The sequence below is a fragment of the Cotesia glomerata genome, linkage group LG8 (assembly GCF_020080835.1).
Source record: "Cotesia glomerata isolate CgM1 linkage group LG8, MPM_Cglom_v2.3, whole genome shotgun sequence".
Classification (NCBI taxonomy): domain Eukaryota; kingdom Metazoa; phylum Arthropoda; class Insecta; order Hymenoptera; family Braconidae; genus Cotesia; species Cotesia glomerata.
The window spans coordinates 4,409,291-4,434,194 of NC_058165.1; the positions used below are offsets into that span (position 1 = coordinate 4,409,291).

At 26.0% G+C, this 24,904-nt stretch overlaps 2 protein-coding genes across 4 annotated transcripts in view; one reads left to right on the plus strand and one right to left on the minus strand.

The window, feature by feature from the left end:
* LOC123270570 overlaps positions 1–1,632 on the plus strand; it is a 38,293-nt gene extending 36,661 nt beyond the window's left edge. For both annotated transcript variants that reach the window (XM_044736689.1, XM_044736690.1), the window contains exon 6: positions 754–1,632. In XM_044736689.1, the coding sequence (XP_044592624.1) occupies positions 754–1,152 (399 nt within the window). In that variant the 3' untranslated portion in view covers positions 1,153–1,632. The remainder of the gene's footprint in view (positions 1–753) is intronic.
* A 5,285-nt stretch (positions 1,633–6,917) lies between these two features.
* Positions 6,918–23,082, minus strand: LOC123270380 (lysosomal alpha-mannosidase). 2 transcript variants are annotated; one of them, XM_044736397.1, is made up of 10 exons: positions 22,878–23,082; positions 22,692–22,794; positions 20,899–20,980; positions 20,637–20,822; positions 17,916–18,121; positions 15,559–15,695; positions 14,848–14,981; positions 11,427–13,083; positions 7,238–7,387; positions 6,918–7,153 (listed from the first exon to the last, which is right to left on the minus strand). In XM_044736397.1, exons 1-10 carry the CDS (start codon positions 22,992–22,994, stop codon positions 6,932–6,934), a joined length of 2,994 nt encoding a protein of 997 aa, XP_044592332.1. In that variant the 5' UTR covers positions 22,995–23,082; the 3' UTR covers positions 6,918–6,931. The 2 variants fall into 2 exon arrangements, with proteins under 2 accessions (XP_044592332.1, XP_044592334.1); XM_044736399.1 differs by lacking the exon at positions 14,848–14,981 and adding an exon at positions 15,286–15,419.
* Between the last annotated feature and the right edge of the window lie 1,822 nt (positions 23,083–24,904).

The window sequence follows — 24,904 nt, forward strand, 5'->3', positions numbered from 1 at the left end:
ATTTAACATTTTTCTGTGTTAATTTAACACAATTAATGTTAAATTTACACAAAAAAGTGTTAAATATTTAACATAAAAATTTTTAACACAATATTTTTTGACGCAATGATGCAAAATTTTTTACTGTGTGGTAACTATTGCTATGGTAGCCTTTGCTATGATGATCGTTATCATAGCAACGGTTACTATGACAATAGCTACCATAGTAACCGTTGCTATGGTAACCATTGTCATAGCAACCGTTGCTATGGTAACCATTATCATAGTAACCATTGTCAGAGTAACCGTTGCTATGGTAACAGTTGCCATAGTAACCGTTGCTATGGTAAATTTTGTCATAGTAACCGTTGCTATGGTAACTATTGCCAAAGTGGTCACCATAGCAACGAAAAGCGACACCAATGAAGACGTCACATCAAATTTTTAATAAAGGATTGAGCTTTGTATACTAGACTGTTTTTCGAATCTAACTTGTCTTGTAAAACTATTTGTCAAAATTTTGCATTAAAACTTAAATTTTTTTTATGCGCACTTTAGCTTAATGGACGATTTTTTTTTTATTTTTACACTCTCTTAAAATAAATCAGTGGAATTTCATTGAGTTCAACCAGTAAAATTCCACTGATTCATTTTAAGAGAGTAGATCTTTGTGTTTTAAATACTTAAAAAAAAAATTCATAAATATTTTGCGTGTTTTTTGATCAAGAAAATCCTTAATTTAAAATCACTAATTAAAATAATTTCTTCTTTCAGAATGTTTTCCACACCGTGCAAATAGTATCGTCGCACGTCTACAAACGCGCCGCCCAAGAAATGACGGACGTCAACACGTCAAGAATAATCCAAGTAGTTTCACCGGAAGACGTAAACTTTGCATTAGGAACAAACAACACCAATAATGATACAACAGTAGTGATCCAAAATGCAAATTTGCATCCAGATTCCGAGACTATCTGTATGTCTTTAACCGGGTTCATTTGTGGCATCGTTATGCTTCTTCTCGTGGCTGCAGTCGCCTCGATAGTAGCGGCTTTCCTTTTTATGCGCGTCAGGGAAATCGACTCCAAAAATACCAACGTCAACACTTACGGTCATCCGGTTTACGCTAAAAATTGTCCGTCCAACCCGGAATTCGTAAAAGTAACACACTGAGCGAACACACGTTAGGAAGGAAGATCAAATATCAATCAGGAAGATGAGATGAAAATTAATGTGTCCTAGTCTATATCTTTGACTCCTTATTTTCTTCTTATTTTCCTTATTTATCATTTTTTTTAATTGTATCATCAATTTCATTTTCATCGCCATCATTTTTATCAATACCGATTTCATTATCATCTTCATTATCATCATTGCCATCATTGTTATCATCTTCATCATTATCGTTATCATCTTCATTAATATTATTATTATGATTATTATTATTACAATTATTAATATTATTATCTTCATTGTGCTTTTTTAAATTTCATTCTTCGTCTGTCAATGTTTTAATATAGAAAAAACAATTATTTTTATGTAAATAAAATCTCTGTAGATCTTTTGATGTATAGAGATATTGAAGTTTTAAAATGTCTGACTAAAATCGCATTAAATGCAATAAAATTCTTACCAATAGAATATTTTTATATTGTGGGATCATTCTGGTTCTGGCGCTCGAAAAACACCAAATATTCATTATAAATAAATAAAATTTTGCTTTATTAAATAATGATTTTTGTTAAATTGTACTGTAGTTTTTTAACTATTGACGTTTTGAAAGATATAAGCTCGTCCCGATGTTACTCTCATCAAGAGCTTTCATTTGAGTACCCAGTTGCATTTTTGATATATTTTTCATATATAGATATATATAATATATATAAATATATAAAATATATGAAAAATTGATGTGGGTGCTCAAATTAAAGGTCTCGATAAGTGTAATGTCGGGGTGAGCTTATATTTTTAAAAATGTCCATAGTTTACAAGATATTTGTTAAATTGCCCTGTACTTTCTTAAATATTGTCGTTTTTAAAAATATAAACTCATCCCGATGTTACACTCATCAAGAGCTTTCATTTGAGTACCCACTTGCATTTTTGATATATTTTTAATATATACATATATATAATATATATAAATATATAAAATATATGAAAAATTGATGTGGGTGCTCAAATTAAAGGTCTCGATAAGTGTAATGTCGAGATGAGCTTATATTTTTAAAAATGTCCATAGTTTACAAAATATTTGTTAAATTGCCCTGTACTTTCTTAAATATTGTCGTTTTTAAAAATATAAGCTCATCCCGATGTTACACTCATCAAGAGCTTTCATTTGAGTACCCACTTGCATTTTTGATATATTTTTAATATATAGATATATATAATATATATAAATATATAAAATATATGAAAAATTGATGTGGGTACTCAAAATAAAGGTCTCGATGAGTGTGATGTCGGAGTGAGCTTATATTTTTAAAAATGTCAATAGTTCACAAGATACAAGGTCATTTCTTAATTATGTACCTAGAGATAGTGCATTTTTGAATGCAGCCTAAATACTATAGCTACTACTATGGAGGATGTGTCGTTTAAATTTTATTAAGATCGCTTCAGTGGTTCCGGAGATTGAAGTTTTTTTAATTAAAAAAATAAAATCTTATCTAAAAAAAATTTTGTTTTAAAAGTTACAAACCAGAATGATCTCTAAGAGTTTAGTATTGCGTTGAGATTTTTTGTTTTATTAATTAATATTCTTATTTAACTTTTAGCACTTGGTTTTAAAATTTTTTCTATCAAAATTTACAGAACAACTATTAAAGAAGAAATAGGAGTAATTATTAAAACAATACAAATTTTAACGAAATATTAATCTCTTAAAAAAACTATTGATAACTAAAAAAAAAAAAAAAAAATTTAATTAAGAATAAAAACTAAACTCTATTGGTATGGATTGTCTTGGAGAGCTGGTGTAAATATTTAGCGTTTCAGGGAAATAAATTAACTCTCCAAGGTGTTAAAATGCCCTGTAATCATAACATTGTATCATCTTATTTTTCAATCACTCATTCGTTATTTATATACTCACGTACTTTTTTTAATTGTCATACCTCATGCACTAGAGTTCCTTCGATTTAACAAACTTTTTGGCTTTGTATTGTTGAAATATTAATAATTATTTCGATTACAAACTCAAAGAGTTTTGCTAATATTTATTGTCCTTATTCTTTAACTATCATTCTCATTATTTTCTTAATAATTTTCTATCACACTAACTTATTTAAATTTGGAAAAAAATCATCAAAATTGTTTTTTATTACATTAAATATTGCTTATTATATTAGAAATATAATATTTCTTCTGTAATTAATTATCATTAAAATTACAACTCACAAATAATGGAAAGCGAACGATTTATTATCGTGTAATATTATTATAATTATTTTTATAATTACTATTTGAATATACGCTGATTTTTATTTATAAAAGTTATTTTTTTATTAAAATTAATCCAATTTCCTTCCTCTTAAAAATTTCCAGTTTGAAAAAATTAATTTTAGTGCTTTTAAGTTATCATTTTTTTTTTATGCATGCACGAGATTAAATTTTATCATTTTTTTTAAAAGAAAATAAAAAATAAAGTTTTTAAATTGATAATTAAATGAATTGAAAATATATATTTATGTGCAATACAATATAACTTGATAAAACATAATTAATTTGTTTGAAATTTTTAACACTTATTTTTAAGCTGAGAAATGAAAATTTTCTTTACAGGAACGTTTTGTTGAAAAAAAGTTTTCTAGATTTTTCGTGTGGGTATTCAAATGAAAGGTCTCGATAAGTGTAACTCCAGGATGAGCTTATATCGTGAAAAATATCATCGGTGGACGAAATACAACGGAATTTCTTAATTATTAACATTTTTCAAGATATAAGCTCATCCTGATCTTACGCTTACCGAGACCTTTCATTTGAGTACGCACACGATTTTTTTCATATATTTTGTATATATGATATTTCTTATATTTGTGAAATATATAAAATATATGAAAAAAATCATGTGGGTATTCAAATGAAAGGTCTCGATAATTGTAATTCCAGGATGAGCTTATATCGTGAAAAATATCATCGGTGAACAAAATACAACGTCATTTCGTAATTATTAACATTTTTCAAGATATAAGCTCATCCTGATCTTACGCTTACCGAGACCTTTCATTTGAGTACGCACATTTATATAAAAGCTTGGTTCACTTCACCTTCTGCTATCTTAGCTGCAAATAATGACTTAATTTTGATGCAACAATTGATACTCTATGATAAAATTAATTCATCTGTATCAAAAGGAGCTTTAAAAAAAATGAGCGATCATTTGTGGTATTTAAGTGACAAATTAGCCATAATTTCTCTATTTGACGATGCTGTAGATCCGGAAGTAAAGAAAAAAATGGTAAAAAATTTGAAAAATCGGAACCCTATAAAAACTAAAGCCAGAAAATATGAATTTGACTACAAAAACTTACATGAATTTTTACACAAAGATGTAAGTGACTTCATTTCAACAGAATCGTTAACAATTTTAAAAGACTTTGACTTGCCACATGAATTTTTAAGTGAAGAAGTCGACAAGTGGTCCAGCATCGATAGTTTTCAGGAATGTCAACAATTTTTAGTAAATTGGCTGTTGTCAATGATGTCGCGGAACGTGGTGTAGCGCTAATTGAAGATTACAATCAATGCCTTACTAAAGACGAAGAACAGCTCCAATATTTATTACTAGTTATTAGTGAGTATCGGAAAAAATTCCCTAATTGCAATAAAAGTACGTTAATTGAATGATTATTCCGTCTTTTTAATTGTTAAATATAATTATAGATGTACTAAAGTTTTATATTGTTTTCCTTATAGAATATAAATGATTAAAATACATACAATGATATTTTTTGTGCTATAAAATTTTTTTATGAATGATACAGTCGATGCTCTCTGTATTGGACCTCTCTGTATTTTAACCGCTCTCTGTGTTTGACCACATTTTTCCTCTGTATTCGACGAATTTACACAGCTCTTATGGACGAGTCAAGTACAGAGAATGGTCCTGGACGGGCGAATCAAATACAGAGAGCGTTGACTGTAATTTGATTTTGTTTCTTATTGAATGTGTACTATATCATTGATGATTAATTTCTGCTAAGCATTCGTATTAAGCGACGCAATTATTGAGAAAATGAGAGAGTAATCTCATGAGAAGTAGTACTGTGGATTGATGTCGAAAAATGAAACAAGGGAAGTAAGGGGAGGTTGTTAATCAAAGCGGATTCTCGTAGATAAATTTGTATTAAATAAAAAGTAAATAATTTTCAATGAGAAAACAACATGATTGTTATTTTTTAAAATATTAAAATACAGTGAAAATGCAGTGTTCTGCAGGAAATATCTTTTCAATGCCAATAAATAAAAATATATTATGATTTTTTCAAATTTTTCATAATTCTGTTGATAAAATAAAAATTATTATCTATAAAAGATCAAAATTTTCAATGGGCTCAAAAATTAAATTTACAGCGAAAACCAGAATTTTATTTTGACATCAACTTTAACTTTGAATAACTTTCAAAGTGAGTGAATTTAGCTAAAAATGTTAAGAGACATTTTTTGTAGGAAATTAAATTCCCTTCAAGAATCTCTATTGAATTTTTTCCGGATACTAATTTTTAAGTGAATTACAAAATTCCAAAGTTAAACAATAAAATTCTGAAATCTTATCAATTTTCAAGGCGTGTTTATAAGAAAACGGTTCATCTGACGAAAAATTTCAATCAGTCTTTTTTTGTAGACAATTAAATTTGCTTCAAAAAACATCTAAGTTTATTTCATTTACCTCGATGGTTTAGGAGTTATGAGACAAAAACCCGTTCCGGAAAAAAAAATTAAAAGTTGCGATGATAGACCTCTTAATATAAATATTAAGGGCTCAAATTCTCACAACATTTTTTTTTTGTCATCCCAAATAATATTTTCGATATACAAAAAAAAAAAAAATAGTTAATTTTTTTGGCCCAGTCTAATGTATATGATATTTCTCATATTTATGAAATATATAAAATATATGAAAAAAATCATGTGGGTATTCAAACGAAAGGTCTCGATAATTGTAACTCCAGGATGAGCTTATATCGTTCAAAATATCATCAGTGGACGAAATACAACGGCATTTCTTAATTATTGACATTTTTTAAGATATAAGCTCATCCTGATGTTACGCTCGTCGAAACCTTTCATTTGAGTATGCACACGATTTTTTTCATATATTTTATATATATGATATTTCTCATATTTGTGACATATATAAAATATATAAAAAATTAGTGTGGGTATTCAAATGAAAGGTTTTGATGAGCGTAACATCAGGATTAGCTTATATCTTAAAAAATGTCAATAATTAAGAAATGCCGTTGTATTTCGTCCACCGATGATATTTTTCACGATATAAGCTCATCCTGGAGTTACAATTATCGAGACCTTTTATTTGAATACCCACATGATTTTTTTCTTATATTTTATATATTTCACAAATATAAGAAATATCATATATACAAAATATATGAAAAAATCGTGTGCGTACTCAAATAAAAGGTCTTGATTAGTGTATTTCCAGGATGAGCTTAATCATTAATAATATCATCAGTAGAAAAAATATAACGTTTCATTTAAGTACGCTTCTGTCAAAATTCTAAAAATTTTTTGGATGTCGGCTAAGTTAATTTTAATTGCAACTGTGGCAGATTAATTAAAATTTTTTTGTGTATATTTTCACTTTATTTCTTTATAATTAACAATGAATTTTTTTTAATTAAGTAAAAAAAATATAAAAAATTGTACATTGTCATTCGTACATCATTATAGTATTCCCAGTTTATAATCTCAAGTCAATTTCTTTTTAAGTGTGCCTAACAGTCATTATAAACGTCCGAATTTCCATTGCATTCAAAACAATTTCCACAGCGCCTCCTCTTCGATTAATAGGAATGAAGTTGTAAGGTTGATCGTCCACTTCATTGGAGTCTATTTGCCATTGAAGGCGCTTCATATCTTCAATCCATTGGTTTCCACCAAGGGAGGTTTCCCTCACAGAGATAATTTCAATGTTTATAAACAGATCCTAAGAACAAATAAATTTTTTTGTTGGTAAATTAATAAAAAATACAGTATAGTAATTCAATAAGTTATAAATTTGATTACAAACCAATAGATTGACAGTAGCGCTTTGTGATAAAGCTCCGGCTTCATTTTTCTCGAATAAATGCTCGAGTCTCAGGAGGATTGTTCCGTCTTTCCATGGTTCCAATGTTAAAATTTGAACGTTTTTAGGAAGCTTATTTTTTAAAAAGCTACTCTGTTTAATAAATAAAAATTCACATTTAAGATAATTATTTAATTTAATTAATTAAGTTAATTAATTAATTTAAGTTGATTAGTTAATTATAAATTATTTAATAAAATAAAAATTTTAGAGAAAATCTTATAGAAAAAAATTACTTTTTTATGTATTAAGTATTTAATAACAGGCAAAATTAAATAAATTTAAATCAGTTGAATTGAAAATTAGTAATAAAAATTGCAATACTGAGAGAAAAAAATTATTTAAAAAAAAAAATGAGCAATTTTGTTAAAAAAATTAATATAAATTAATAAAATTTTTGAAAATATTGATTAACTAAATTGTTGATAATAAACATCTTGATAGAAGCGTACTCAATTGAAGAATCGAGATGAATGTAACATCAAGATGAGCTTTTATTATGAAAAATGTCAATTATTGAGAAATGACGTTGTACTTTGTCTACTAATAATATTTTTAACGATATAAGCTCATCCTGGAGTTACACTTATCGAGACCTTTCATTTGAATACCCACACGAATTTTTCCATATATTTTATTTATATGATATTTCTTATATTTGTGAAATATATAAAATATATGAAATATATGAAAAATTGATGTGGGGACTCAAATGGAAGGTCTCAATGAGCGTAACATCAGGATGAGCTTATATCTTGAGAAATGTCAATAATTAAGAAATGACGTTGTATTTTTTCCACTGATGATATTTTTAACAATAAAAGCTCATCCTGGAGTTACACTTATCGAGACCTTTCATTTGAATACCCACACGAATTTTTCCATATATTTTATATACATGATATTTCTTATATTTGTGAAATATATAAAATATATGAAATATATGAAAAATTGATGTGGGGACTCAAATGAAAGGTCTCGATGAGTGTCATGTCGGAGTGTGCTTAAATCCTTAAAAATGTCAATAGTTGACAAGATACAAGATCATTTCTTAATTATTGATATTTTTGAAGATGTAAGCTCATCCTGATGTTATACTCATCAAGATCTTTCATTTGAGTACCTACATGCATTGTGATACATTTTTCATATAAACATATATATAATATATAAAATATATGATGAAAATTTGATGTGGGTACTCAAATGTAAGGTCTCTATGAGCGGAACATTAGGATGAGCTTATATCTTAAAAAATGTCAATAATTAAGAAATGACGTTGTATTTTTTCCACTGATGATATTTTTAACAATAAAAGCTCATCCTGGAGTTACACTTATCGAGACCTTTCATTTGAATACCCACACGAATTTTTCCATATATTTTATATACATGATATTTCTTATATTTGTGAAATATATAAAATATATGAAAAATTGATGTGGGTATTCAAATGAAAGGTCTCGATGAGTGTAATGTCGGAGTGTGCTTAAATCTTTAAAAATGTCAATAGTTGACAAGATACAAGATCATTTCTTAATTATTGATATTTTTGAAGATGTAAGCTCATCCTGATGTTATACTCATCAAGATCTTTCATTTGAGTACCTACATGCATTGTGATACATTTTTCATAAAAAACATATATATAATATATAAAATATATGATGAAAATTTGATGTGGGTACTCAAATGTAAGGTCTCTATGAGCGGAACATTAGGATGAGCTTATATCTTAAAAAATGTCAGTAATTAAGCAATGAAGTTGTATTTTTTCCACTGATGATATTTTTAACGATATAAACTCATCCTACACAGAAAGAAAAGTTCACTTGAGCCAAGAAAATATTTTTCTTCCTAATTATTTACTTGGGCGAAAAAAAAAATTTTTTTTGACACAAGAAATTTCACTTATTCCAAAAAATCAATTCCCTTGCTTCAAGAAATACGTATCTTGATCCAAGTCAATTTATTTAAGTCAAGAAAATTTTCTTGTTTTGAGAAAATTTTTCTCTTGCTCCAAAAAATTAAATATCTCGATAGTAAATTTTCATTAATATTTCTATTGACTAACATGTCAAATGGGAAGATCAAATATTATTGAATCATTTTTTTTCATTCAATAGAAAAATTTTTTTCACTCAAGATGAGAAAATTTTTTTCTCAGCTGAAGTAGGTGGCGCTGCTTCCCTAAAGTATCTAAAAATCTTGATCAAATATAAAAATTTCTTGTATCAAGTATTTATGATAATTTGAATTAAGAAAAAATTACTTCCATCAAGAATAGAATTTCAAGAAAAATTTTTACTTCGGCCGAGACAACTTCGGTCTTCCTTCGGACGACCGAAATAGTATATTACACATCTAGGGCAGTAAAATAAGAAATGTCTCAGATCACATGTAATTGTTGTCCGAGGCGAAGCCGAGGTCAATAAACATGTGATCTGAGACATTTCTTATTTACTGCCCATGGTGTGTATACTATTTTTCTCCTCGACGGAGGCGGAAAGCGGCATTTTCGTTTAGCGCAGCAGGAGGAAAATTGACGCTTTCCGCCCGGAGGTGAGAAAATTTACTTGAGCCAAGAATTTTGTTCTCCAGTCAAGAAATCTTTCTTTCTATGTAGAGTTATACTTATCGAGACCTTTCATTTGAATACCTACATGAATTTTTCCATATATTTTATATATTTCACAAATATGAGAAATATCATATATATAAAATGTATAGAAAAATTCGTGTGCGTACTCAAATGAAAGGTTTCGATGAGCGTAACATCAGGATGAGCTTATATCTTGAAAAATATCAATAACTAAGAAATTACGTTGTATTTTGTCTACTGATGATATTTATAATAAAAAAATTAATTGAAAATATTAATCAATTTTTTTTTTATCTGGAGAAATAAAAATCTTACAGTAATTTTTTTGTTAAATAAAATTACTGTGTGATTCAGAGATAATCTATAAAACTTTTTCAACAAAAAAAAAATTTCTGTACAAAAAAATATTTCTTTCTTCAGCTACATAATAGAATTATTTAAAATTTATTCCCATAAATTGTTTATTTATTTCAAAACAATTTTTTCTCTCCGTGTATAAAATAACCCACTTTCTTTAAAAAAAAAAGACCATTCGGCAGCCGAAATGGAAGTAGATTTCATTTTATTACTTATTAATAAAAATTGAAATTAGATTTTAACATATGGTTTGTATTGCAATCACTACAATCAAAGTTTTCTAATAAGAAAAATTAAATAATAAATATTTTATAAAACGAATGCAATAACAAATTTCAAAAAATAAGTATGTTAAATTTTATTGAGATCCGATTAGAATTGCGGAAGTTAGAGTAGAGACATAGCCCGTTATATATATATATATATATATATATATATATATATATATATATAGCTATATATATATATATATATATATATATATATATATATATATATATATATATATATATATATATATATATATATATATACATACATATATAAACTTTTGAACCATATGTATTTTCTGAATCAGTTCGACGAGCTGAGTGAGGAAATAGCAAAATTTTCCAAAAGTTGCGTCATGAGAACCAATACAATATTTAGATTTCTATGAAATCTACTAAAAATTTCATTTTTGGGAGGGTCATTCTTAACGCAAAAAATCAATAGATATATGAATTAAAGCTTATTTAATAAGCTTTCAGATGCATTAAACATAAATTTATTAGGATATTGTGTTCAATAGTATTTACATGGAAAAACAGTAAAAAAATGGGAATTTTTGAAATTTTTCAAAAATTTCAAATTGCTCTCATTTCTAAAATAACCGGCCGATTTGGCTCATCTTAGAACTTAACCTCAGAAACCGGTCAAAAAATAAGTATGTTAAATTTTATTGAGATCCGATTAGAATTGCGGAAGTTAGAGTAGAGACATAGCCCGTTATATCGTATATATATATATATATATATACATACATATATAAACTTTTGAACCATATGTATTTTCTGAATCAGTTCGACGAGCTGAGTGAGGAAATAGCAAAATTTTCCAAAAGTTGCGTCATGAGAACCAATACAATATTTAGATTTCTATGAAATCTACTAAAAGAATCCTTTAATATCTCACCTTCATATAATATCGCCCTTTCCACTGTTCCAAAGTCACCCCACCAACTGGCGTAAACAAGTACCAAGGTCTCAGCGCCAAAGAGATAGCTTCCGTCTTTTCCTTCAAAGCAATTCCCGCCAAATCTTCAATCCTGCTCCCAATCAGCGAATGACTACCTCTAGCCACCAGCCCATACCCAAAAGCAGTCTCATTGAGCGCCTCACCCACCCCAAAAGCGTCATCATTTAGCAACCTTCTGTGCAACATCACTTCTAACTCCCCATCAACCATACTGGTCCCTCCTTGCGCCCTATCATTCAAAACACTGATCCTCATCTTCTCCCTAACATCCTCCAGATAAATCTTAGCCGTCACCGGATAGTAATTCCCGGCAATGGGCTCTTCCAAAGTAAGATTCCAAGAAGGTCTGTAATTTCTTTTCCTTTTAATCATTTCCCTTCCGTTGCTATCAGTGTAAAAAGTACCATCCGACTGAAGATTACTCTTGTACTTAGTAACAATCTCTCTTCCAATAGAATCATCAATTGGAATTGGCCCGACCACCCAATCAAATTCAATCTTCTGTTCTGCTTTATAAACCCTAACAATTTGACTGATGTAATTGTTAACCATCAAATGAAGCTCATTGACTACCGGACCGGTGTAGAATTTGTAATTTCCAGAATAAGCGATATCATAAACGTTAGATTCTTTCGGACGGAAGATATAAGCGCCTGATGCGCGATATGCAAAGGCAGTGTTGTTTCCTTTCATTCCTTCGTAATAATGGAACGATTGGGTCACTTGCAAGTTCATGTTTTTCCATGTGACAACAACATTGCCTGCTTGATTAACACTGACTGTATAAAGATCGTTTTCAATTGCAGAAACTGATGCAGGTTTGATTTCTTCCACTACATTAGTTGTTAATTCGGTTACGTAGAACGATTGATAGCCCAGAGGAGGAATTTCTGCAAAAAAGACTAGTTCTTTGGTTGAATTGCTATTTCTTCCCGGAGTTTGTCGCACAAATTGCGGAACCGGTAACAATTGCGTTACAATTTCAGAACCTGAATTATCAACTACTTTGAACGCGTTTCCATTAACTGGGACTCGGATGTAATTAGACATGGGCTGGCTCGCGGGATTGTAGAGTGTAACTACAAAATTTCCGGAAGATTCGGTAAAAACGCAAGAGCTGATGTTTAACAGAAGGCATGAGTGGAATTCCGCGTCGGGAGCTTGAGGATTGATTTTGAGCATTTTGGAAACCGCTTTGGAAACTATTTCTGTGCCATAGTTGAAGCTGGAGTATAAAATTCGGGCGTAATCTTCCGCTACGTGCTGCTTTTCCGTTCCTGTTATCGCGTCGTGGTGCTGCATTACTCCCATTGCTTCTTTGAAATGGATTAGGCCCGAGCTGTCCATTTGATTTGATAAGACTGATAATTGCTTGGTGATTTGGAGGAAATTGTTGCCCATTCGTTCGAAGAATTTGAGGGTTGGGCGGGATGTGAAGAAACCCGTCCAGAATGCGTGGGGGTCACTGCTGTATGGGAAGAAATCGTCGGATTTTGACGGCCAGGAAAGTTGGGCATCGTTCAGGGATTTTAGGTAACATGAAGGTGTTGAGTAGAATACATTCACTGTTGAGCCGTAGATTTTGTTTGTGTACCTGGAGAATTTGTGATGAGAAGTTTTGTAAGTTATAAATGAAGAAAACAAATCAGGATGAGCTTATATCTTAAAAAATGTGACTAATTAAGGAATTACTTTGTATTTTGTCTACTGATGATATTTCTAACGATATAAGCTCATCCTAGAGTTACACTTATCGAGACCTTTTGTTTGAATACCCACACGAATTTTTTATATATTTTATATATTTTACAAATATGAGAAATATCTTGTATATAAAATATATGAAAAAAATTGAGCGCGTGTTCAAATGAAAGGTCTCTATGAGCGTAACATCAGGATGAGCTTATATCTTAAAAAATGTCAATAATTAAAGAATTACTTTGTATTTTGTCTACTGATGATATTTCTAACGATATAAGCTCATCCTGGAGTTACACTTATCGAGACCTTTCATTTGAATACCCACACGAATTTTTTATATATTTTATATATTTCACAAATATGAGAAATATCATATATATAAAATATACGGAAAATTTTGTGTAAGTATTCAAATGAAAGATCTTGATGAGCATAACATCAGGATGAGCTTATATCTTAAAAAATGTCAATAATTAAGGAATTACTTTGTATTTTGTCTACTGATGATATTTCTAACGATATAAGCTCATCCTAGAGTTACACTTATCGAGACCTTTTGTTTGAATACCCACACGAATTTTTTATATATTTTATATATTTCACAAATATGAGAAATATCATACATATAAAATATACGGAAAATTTTGTGTAAGTATTCAAATGAAAGGTCTTGATGAGCATAACATCAGGATGAGCTTATATCTTAAAAAATGTCAATAATTAAGGAATTACTTTGTATTTTGTCTACTGATGATATTTCTAACGATATAAGCTCATCCTAGAGTTACACTTATCGAGACCTTTTGTTTGAATACCCACACGAATTTTTTATATATTTTATATATTTCACAAACATGAGAAATATCATATATATATATAAAATATATAAAAATTTGATATATATGATATTTGTGATATATATAAAATATATAAAAAATTGCATGTGGGTACTCAAATGAAAGATCTCAATGAGTGTAACATCAGAATGAGCTTATATCTTTAAAAATGTCAATAATTAAGAAATAGCATTGTATCTTGTCAAAAAATGATATTTTTTAAGATATAAGCTCATTTTGATGTTGCACTCATTGAGATCTTTCATTTAAGTACCCACATGAATTTTTCATGTATTTTATATATATTACAAATATCATATATATCATATATATAAAATATATGAAAAATTGCATGTGGGTACTCAAATGAAAGGTCTCGATGAGCGTAACAGCAGGATGAGCTTATATCTTAAAAAATGTCAATAATTAAGGAATTACTTTGTATTTTGTCTACTGATGATATTTCTAACGATATAAGCTCATCCTAGAGTTACACTTATCGAGACCTTTTGTTTGAATACCCACACGAATTTTTTATATATTTTATATATTTCACAAATTTGAGAAATATCATATATATAAAATATATGCAAAAAATCGCGTGCGAATCAGTTCCAACTTATAAGTAAAAATTGTTTTTTTTAATCTATATTTTTCATTGTTCTTCCGTTCTTTAATAAAAAATTTAAAAAATACAAATTTTTGTCATTTTTCAATCCTATATTAGCAGAAAAATGTTTGTTAATAAGCAATAGTCATGCAAATCTAAAATAATCTAAACTGTGGGCAGCTTTTTATTTTTTCATAAATATTTTTCTTACCTAATAAGCTTATCCAAATTTAAAAACCACATATTTGCGTTTTGGTAATTAAAATCTTCGCCCATCGTAAGAATAATATTATTCGTATTATAAGATTTCGCTTGTACTTGGCAATACGCCAAAAATAAAGCTACCTGTTAAAAGATTTTTTTTTTGTTTTTCAAAAGTACATTTAAACATCAAAACTATCTCGCGTTTCGAATCTCATTTTTTATTTATTTATATTATCTTTTCTTCTTATTTCCTATATCATTCTTACAATGATAATTATATAATGATTACTCTCAAAGAAATTTTCTTTAAAAATTACCGATAAATTCACGGTAAATCGTATTTCGTAAATTTTTTTAAGTATACCTTAAAATAAATGAATTTTTGCGTAATTTTTATTTAAAAAAGAAAATTTCTTCCTGCATATAAAATATTTATTTCGCGTACCTTATTAATTTGTCCAGATTCATGAAGTACATTTCCGATTGTTGATAAGTAAAATCACCACCCATTGTGATAATAATATTATTCGTTCGATAATTCTTTGCTTGGTCTATTATGTAATTGTAAAATACATTGATCTATTAAAAAAAAAAAATAAAAAAAGTAGAAGAAATTTCTTTATCTTTAGAATAATATTTAGTCCGCGTAATGCCAATTGGGAGATTCAAAATACGAGATTTTTTTATTACTAGCATATTTATAAAAATTTATAGATACCCTAGCTTCAATGTTGTTATCTGGACTCTCTGGGTCGTCGATAAGAGGATCATCTAAACAAAGTACATCAAAACAAAATCCAGGAGGTGGAGAATAGTTATTGAACAGAGCCACCGAAAATAAGTTTGCTTTTTCTCCTAAAAAATTTTATTTTATTATTTTTAAAATCAATCTTAAATTATTATTATTTATTTTAGATTTATGAATAATAGTCGCTAAAAACAATTAATTATTTTCCCTATGATGTTAAAGTTAGCAGTCATTTGACCATTTAAAAATTTATTTAACAAGAAATTTCTTCCCAAAAATCGTTTTTAAAAAATTCAATTTTTTTTGTTATAATTTATTTGTTAAAAATATTAAAATTATCAAATATCTGCTAAATTAATTTTCATATCATTTCTTTTAGAGCGCTCAAAATGTTAAATTGATTTTTTGTTTTCAATTCATTGTCTTAATTTTTAACTTTATAATTTACATTTTTTGAGTGATTTGTTAGCATAAATTTCATTAAGTAAAAAATTTTATTTTTTTTAAATTAAGAAAAGAAGAAACTATTAATCTACAAAGAAAGAAAAAAGGACAAATTATTGTAAACTAACAACCTTGCAGTCACTATGTGACTGCCGAGACTTGTGAACTATAAATAAACAAAATTTTGCTTTATTAAATAATGACTTTTGTTAAATTGCATTGTACCTTTTTAACTATTGACCTTTTTAAAGATATAAGCTCACCCCGACATTACACTCATCGAGACCTTTCATTTGAGCACCCACATCAATTTTTCATATATTTTATATATTTATATATGTGTATATATGAAAAATATATCAAAATGCATGTGGGTACTCAAATGAAAGCTCTTGATGAGCATAACATCGCGATGAGCTTATATCTTTAAAAACGTCAATAGTTAAGAAAGTACAGTGTAATTTAACAAATATTTTGTGATCTATTGACATTTTTAAAGATTTAAGCTCACCCCAACATTACATTCATTGAGACCTTTCATTTGAGTACCCAAATCAATTTTTCATATATTTTATATATTTATATATATTATATATATATATATATATATATATATATATATATATATATATATATATATACATAATACATATATATATATATATATATATATATGCAGAGTATATATATATATATATATATATATATATATGAAAAATATATCAAAATGCATGTGGGTACTCAAATGAAAGCTCTTGATGAGTATAACATCGGGATGAGCTTATATCTTTAAAAACGTCAGTATTTAAGAAAGTTCAGTGTAATTTAACAAATATTTTGTGATATATTGACATTTTTAAAGATATAAGCTCACTCCGACATTACACTCATCAAGAGCTTTTATTTGAGTACCCACATCAATTTTTTATATATTTTATATATTTATATATATTATATCTATGTATATATGAAAAATATATTAAAATGTATGTGGGTACTCAAATGAAAGCTCTTGATGAATGTAACATCAAGATAAGCTTATATCTTAAAAAACGTCAATAGTTAAGAAAGTACAGTGCAATTTAACAAATATCTTGTGAGCTATTGACATTTTTAAAGATATAAGCTCACTCCGACATTACACTCATCAAGAGCTTTCATTTGAGTACCTACATGCATTTTGATATATTTATATATATTATATATATATGTATATATGAAAAATATATCAAAATGCATGTGGGTACTCAAATGAAAGCTCTTGATGAGTGTAAAATCAGGATGAGCTTATATCTTTAAAAATGTCAATAGTTCTCAAGATACAAGGTCATTTCTTAATAATGTATCTAGGCACAAATTCAAGTTAAGACCTTTTTAATGACACTAAATTTAATTAAAAAAAAACCGATTTTATCTTATGAAAATCCTGAACAAAAAATGTTTCTCATTCTCTTAATAATATACATGAAAATGTCAACTAAAAATTTTATTTTTCATCATTTTTCTAATTTTTTTAAATTCTGAGCGACTCCTTAAAATTTTTCATTAAGGATGATTTTTGCAAAAGGTTTTTTGAATTAGATAAACCAATATTATTTGTTGAATTAACTAAATAATTGTTAAACAACTTGACTCAAGAAAAAAAATCTTAAACCAAAAATATCATTTGAAGAAAATAACTTTTTTGAGTAAAAAAAATTTTTTTTTTAAGCTTAAAAATTATTCTTGGTTCAGAATTTTTTTTCGAACCATGTCTTTTTTATTAATGTACATGCACAGTAATAAATTTTGTGTCAAATATTAAATACAAAATTTTTCAAGACAAATTTTTTGACGCAAACTTTTCTACTATGTAAATTAATTTTATTTTATTAAATAATTACCTAAGCTAGAACTAGCTTTCCAAAGAAATTCCGCAGTTTTGTCTTTCAAACGTTTGTATTTATCTTGATAATCTAGACGCCCAATAAACATTCCATCAAAGCCAAATTGAGCAAACAAAGAAGCTTGTTCTCTTGAATGTCCAAAAGGATCGATTTGCCAACCGATTTTAGGACGAGCACATTCACCAAGCGTGTCATTGAGTCGTCTAAATTTATTTTATCATCATTAAATAAAAAAAATATAAGCATTATATACAATCGGGATGGGCGATATACATCGATGTTTCTTCCGGGAAACATCGATTTTTTTTGGAATCGAAACATCGATGGTCGATGTAGAATAATGAACCATCGCCATCGAAATAAATTTCTACTAGAAATTTTTTAGCGCGCTAAAAATTAAAAAAAAATCTGAAAATACCAAAATAAAATCGGAAAAATTACAGTTGTAAATATCGGAAAAAAATCTATTAAACACAATCGTTAATGACTTGCAAGTGTATTTTCATAGCTGGAATATGATCTTGGAATTGAAAAATTGACAAAATTTAAAAAAAATAGCATGTAAAGAGAAGGTACGAAATAACCATATTTTTGAATTTCAGACTGTCGTTCGATTGTATCGAATTTTTTTAGTCTTTAAATGACCTACGCAGTGTTTAATAGATTTATTTCTCTTATTTATAACTTTAATTTTCCCGATTTTTTTGGTTTTAAGATTTTTTTAAATTTTAATCATACTCAATCTGAATCCAAAAAATTTTTTTATCTCGATAATTTCGATTTTTCATGATTTATTGCCATTTTTTTTTAGTTTTTTGCTATTTTTTCAAATTTTGACCGCTCAACGGGCTAATTAACGTTAAAATTCAGATTCAGTGAATTCAAATACATAAAAATCATGCTTGATCTGGGTTCACAAAATTTTATTCATCGGTGGCTGCAATTTTTCGCAATTTTTTGCCTTAATTAGGATTTTTTGGATTTTAGTCAAAATTTTGAGGGTGTACGGGCAATAATAATTAAAATAATTAAAAATTATTCTCTTTTTACGCCAAATTTGGTTGTAATTATAATTTTTTCAAATTTTCGCGCGCATTTTCAACATCGATGTCCACAATCGATGTTTCGATGTTTTTGTCAAAACATCGATGGTTCGATGGTGAAAAATTTCGAAAATCGACAGTCCGATGTCGATTTTTTTTGCTAACATCGCCCATCCCTAATCTATCTATATATACAGTACAACCTGGTTATAAGTTACTGTTTGGGGCTGTAGGAGAAAAAATTCTCGGAAAAATTTGTCCCCCACCACTATGTTTTACTCCGAGATCGCTCGGTTTGATGCGTATGTGTGCATCGTGTTCGTGTTTGCACCCGCACTCCTTTTATAAGTTACTTGACGTTTGTCATTTCTTTACGTATAATAGTGCTGTTATTTGTGTATATGTAGTTCATATAAGAGTAACTTATAAAAGGACTGCGGGAACAAACTCATTAATCAGCGATAACCGAAAAACGTTGTCAGTAAAACTGTAGTGGGGGAACCATTCCGAGAAGAGTGAAAAGAAATTGAGGGGAAGTAACTTATAATCGAGTAACTTATAACCAGGTTGTACTGTATAAAAATAAATTGCTGTGCATTAGTCTCGCTAAAACTCAAAAACGGCTGGACCGAATTTCAAAATTTTTTTTTTGTTTTCTTCGCTATAGTTCGGGGATGGTTTAGAAGAATAAAAACTTTTGAAAAACCCGAAAGTTCAGCTAAAAAAATAAAAAGTTGTTAATTTTGTATCGGAATCGCTATTGTTACGCTTGAGCCTCAAGGTTGCAAAAGTGTACCAAAATTGTTTAATATGTAGGATGATACGTACAAATATACTGCAGAGTTATACTATCTACCTATATTCAGTTTGTAGAACATATTTACAAATCTCAAGAAGAAACTCAAGAAGAACGTTTTTCATTATTTTTGTTTTAGTCGTGTTTATTTTTATATTGTTTATATATATATATATATATATATATATATATATATATATATATATATATATATATATGCTATATATATATATATATTATAAATATATTTATAAAAATATTTATATTATAAATATTTATTATATATATAAATTATATATTATAAATATATATATATATATATATATATATATATATATATATATATATATATATATATATATATATATAAAAATGAATAGCTGTGCGTTAGTCTCGCTAAAACTCAAAAATGACTGGACCGATTTCAACAATTTTCTTCTTGTTTTGTTCGCTATAGTTCAAGGATGTTTTCGAAAGAATAAAATTTTTGAAAAACCCGAAAGTTCAGCTAAGAAAATCAACAGATCTACAGTTGTTAATCGTCTATCTTCTATATATATGGACAAAAAAAAATTTTATAAATTCAGTGTTGATTTTTTGGGATCTTGATTTTCAGGCGATAATGAGAAGCGACTTTCATTTAATCACTTGGCAAAATTCTAACCGAACTTCATGCAGCCAGTATTTATTCTTTATCGAAGTAGATTATCGTTTAAAGATTGATAATCACTGTTCGAAAGGTGTAATAAAATATGTTGTAGGTGATACGAAGTTCACCGGGTCAGCTAGTATACAATATAATCATTGTTGAGGTATTGAATTATTAATCAGTCGACTGAAAAAGATTGTAAATTTATTTAAACAAGATTATTAAGTTACCGGAATCCCCAAGTTGAGTGATCAATGATTGACTGATAGTGAGTCGTAGCTTCATCGTTCATACTCCATGCTCCGCCGATTATTTCCAAACGACCTTCGTTCACGAATTGTTTAACTTCTTGCCTGATTTTTTCATCTTGACGCTGCCACCACTTCCACAAGAATGCGGTCTCGACATAAATGAATCTAAATATAAATAAATAAATAATGATAAGGTTTTATTATTAATTTTACAATTATAAATTAATAATAAAATAATTACTTTCGAGCAGGATCGCGTCTTAAAGCTTCAATAACACTATCAATAATATATTGTACTCCAGCTTTTTGAGTTAAGATTCTGCCTTTAAATTAAATAAAAATATAAATATATTAAAAAAAAAATTTCTTTTTGAAAAAATTAGATATTAATTTGTTTGAAATTTTTAACAATTTTATTTCTTAGCTGAAGAAATATAAATTTTTCTTACAATAAATTTCTTGATTAAAAAAATGATTTTTTGATTTGGGAAAAAAAAATTTGGATGAAAATTTTCAAGTTGTCTATAAAAAAAAAATATTTTTTTAAATAGAAAATTACTGAGAGAAAAATTTGAAATTTTTTAGATAAGAAATAAAATTTTTGTTTAATTTTTTAGCTAAGAAGAAATTAAAATTTTTCTCACAGTAACTTTCTTATTAAAAATTTTTTTTTAATTAAAAAAAAAAACAATTTTAGATAAACTGTCGAATTTTTATCCAAAATTGTTTGTTTTCTTCAATTTAGAAAACTTTTATTCAACAACAAAGTGTTACTGAGATTTTTATTTCTTCAGTGAAGGAATAAAATTTCTTTTTTTAATTTTAAACAAATTAATTTCTTATTAAAAAATTACTCATTTTTTTCAAAATAAAAATTTTTTTTCAAATAAAAAATTACTGTGAGAAAAATTTGAAGTTTTTTAGCTAAGAACTAAAATTTTTGTTTGATTTTTTTGCTAAAAAAATAAAAACAATTTTAGATAAACAAAGCGTATTTTTATCCAAAATTTTTTTTTTTTTCTCAAATTTAGAAAACTTTTATTCAACAAGAAAGTTACTGAGATTTTTATTTCTTCAGTGAAGAAATACATTTTTTTTTTAATTTTAAACAAATTAATTTTTTATTAAAAAATTACTCATTTTTTCTAAAATCAAAATTTTTCTCTCTTTATAATTATTGTAATAAATTTGTTGCTATAAAAAAATTTTAACAATTGCTTTTTTTTAGAATAAAAAATCAAAAAAATTATCAACAATTTTTTTAATTGTTTTTTTTTGGTATATAAAATTTTAATAATTGCTTTTTTTTTAAATAAAAAATCAAAAAAATTATCAACAATTTTTTTAATTGTCCTTTTTTTGGTATAAAAAATTTTTGATGAAAAATAAAAAATTTACAAATTTAAAAAAAATTCATAAATAATTTTAAAATCATATCCTACTTTTTTTAAAAATTTTTTTTTATCATTTTACTGTTGTTTATAAAAAGAAAATTGAATTCCAAAAAATTTTATTATTTCATTTTTCTTCTAAAATTTAGCTTGTTCTTCATAAATTTTATAATTAAAAAAAATAAATAAAAAATATTTTTATTTTTCACTCCCAAAAAAAAGCGACCATAAAACAAACTTAAAAAAACTCCCAAATATTTTTTTCAATTTTAAAAACAGCAGAACAAATAATTACTTTAAAACTATCAGACACTTGATAATTTCTTAATTAAAAAAAAAAAAAAAAATATATATATATCTTAAAAAAATATTAAAAAAAAAATTGCTTTCATAATTTTTTATAGCTTCTAAAAATATAATTTTTAAAATAAATTCTTGCTTTAAAAATTTTTTTTTTTTAAATTAAAAAAAAGATTAATTTTTGTATCATATAAAAAATATAATTCTAAAACTTCTTATAATTTTTTTATAGCTTCTAAAAATATAATTTTTAAAATAAATTCTAGCTATAAAAAAATTTTTTTTTTTAAATAAAAAAATAATTAATTTTTGTGACAAAAAATAAAATTTAAAAAATTCTTACTTCCATAATAATATTGGTCGACAGTTTTCAACCAGCCAACATCATCATGAGAATGCGGTACTAAATGAACATTAAGTTTCTTTGGATCTATTTTGGTACACGACTAAACAATTAAAAAAAAAAAAAATTAATTTAATTAATTAATTATTAATTATATTAATTGAAATTTATAAATTTATTTTGTACCTCATATCCACAAGTCTTTGAATATGAAAAACTCTGTTGTGAATCCCGTAAAATTCCGGCTCCGCATAATAATGTGTATAATAATAGCAGTAACAGAGATAAAACACGTTTGAACATTCTTGACTCCTCAAGAATGACTACTACTTATATACTGAAGGGAAACTTTTCGTTAGCTTCAGTATGACTGCTAATGCGATAATGAGAGCCTTTTGAACTTATATACGCTTACTAACACAACTTGTATTTTACGCTCTTGGACGTTTTAATGTGTATGTATACTGACCATCTACGATACCCGAGTACGATGTATTAATGACCGATAAACAGCTTGAATAAATGTAATTTTAAAAAAAAAAAAATATTAAAAAATGATGATTCGCTTTTTTTTAATTTTTACAATAATGTTAGTTCAATGAAAAATTTTTATTTTATGAATTATTTAGTAATTTAATTTTTATTAATAAATCAATTGGCAAAAAAAAATTTATTAACTGCTAAAGAATATTTTATTTTAAATTTGTAAATATTTATTAAAATCTTTTATAAAATATTTAGAAAGAAGAAAAATTAATATCTTATTTTTTTTAAATTTGCTAAATTTTTTTCAAATTTAAAATGATTTTTTTTTTAATTAAATTAAAAGTAAAAAATTAATTATATAATTTTTAAAAAATTTTTTGCATGAGAAATTTTTTATTTTCATTTTTTTAATAAAATTATATTAATTATAAAAATTTTAAATATTGGCTGGTAATGTTAGTGCACTGAAAAATTATTATTTTATGAATTATTTAGTAATTTAGTATTTATTAATAAATCAATTGTCAAAAAAAATGTAAGGAATTTTTTATCTAGAATTTGTAAATATTTATTGAAATCTTTTATAAAATATTTAGAAAGAAGAAAAATTAATAGCTTATTTTTTTTTATAATTTGCTGAATTTTTTTCAAAAATTAAATTAGTCATTTTTTTCAAATTTAAAATGATTTTTTTTTTAATTAAATTAAAAGTAAAAAATTAATTATAAAAAATTACATAAATAATTTTTAAAAAATTTTTTGCATGTGAAATTTTTTATTTTAATTCTTTTAATAAAATTATATTAATTATGAAAATTTTAAATATCGGCTAATAATGTTAATGCACTGAAAAAATTTTTTTTTTCGAATTATTTAGTAATTTAGTATTTATTAATAAATCAATTGGCAAAAAAATTTATTAATTGTAAAGGAATATTTTATTTAGAATTTGTAAATATTTATTGAAATCTTTTATAAAATATTTAGAAAGAAGAAAAATTAATAGCTTTTTTTTTATAATTTTTTACACTGACAGAAAAAATTATGATAATTAAATTAGCTGAATTTTTTTCAAAAATTATATTAAAATGATTTTTTTTTCAAATTTAAAATAATTTTTTTCAAAAATTAAATTAAAAAATTAATTATAAAAAATTACATGTATAATTTTAAAAAAATTTTTTAAATGTGAAATTTTTTATTTTAATTTTTCTAATAAAATTATATTAAAAAAATTAATTTTTAAAAAAATAATGAATTTTATTATGACAAAAAATTAATTTTTTTAAATATTTAAAAGAAGAAAAATAAAAATTTTTCTTCAAAAAAATTTTTTCTAAACTTGGAAAAAAAAATTTTTTTTAAATAAAAATTCACAAGTTATTTTTTTCACCAAGAAATTTACTGTAAGAAAAATTTTATATTTCTTCATAAGAAGAAATAAGGTTATTTATTGTGACGAAAAAAATAACAAGGTGCTAAAAACATAAATTGACAATAAGTATTTAATTAAAAATTAGATGGGTCAATGGCCATTGATAACAAAAATAAGTTTGTTTTTTTGAGAAAATAAAACGTCGTAGCTTTATTTAATACGAAATATTATATTAACCTTTTTGTATTTATTAATAGCCATCGACTATTTTTATATAAAAAATTTCAGCTAGAAAAACAACTTTTTAATTTACAACAGGATAAAATAACAAGGACATTTTTCATTTTCAATT

Coding starts and splice junctions, on each gene's coding strand:
- LOC123270380 (XM_044736397.1), bottom strand. CDS start 22,994: ATGTTCAAACGTGTTTTATCTCTGTTACTGCTATTATTATACACATTA. Junction 15,696..17,915: donor GAAAGCTAGTTCTAGCTTAG/GTAATTATTTAA, acceptor AAAATTTTTTAG/GAGAAAAAGCAAACTTATTT. Junction 7,154..7,237: donor GCGCTACTGTCAATCTATTG/GTTTGTAATCAA, acceptor ATTTGTTCTTAG/GATCTGTTTATAAACATTGA.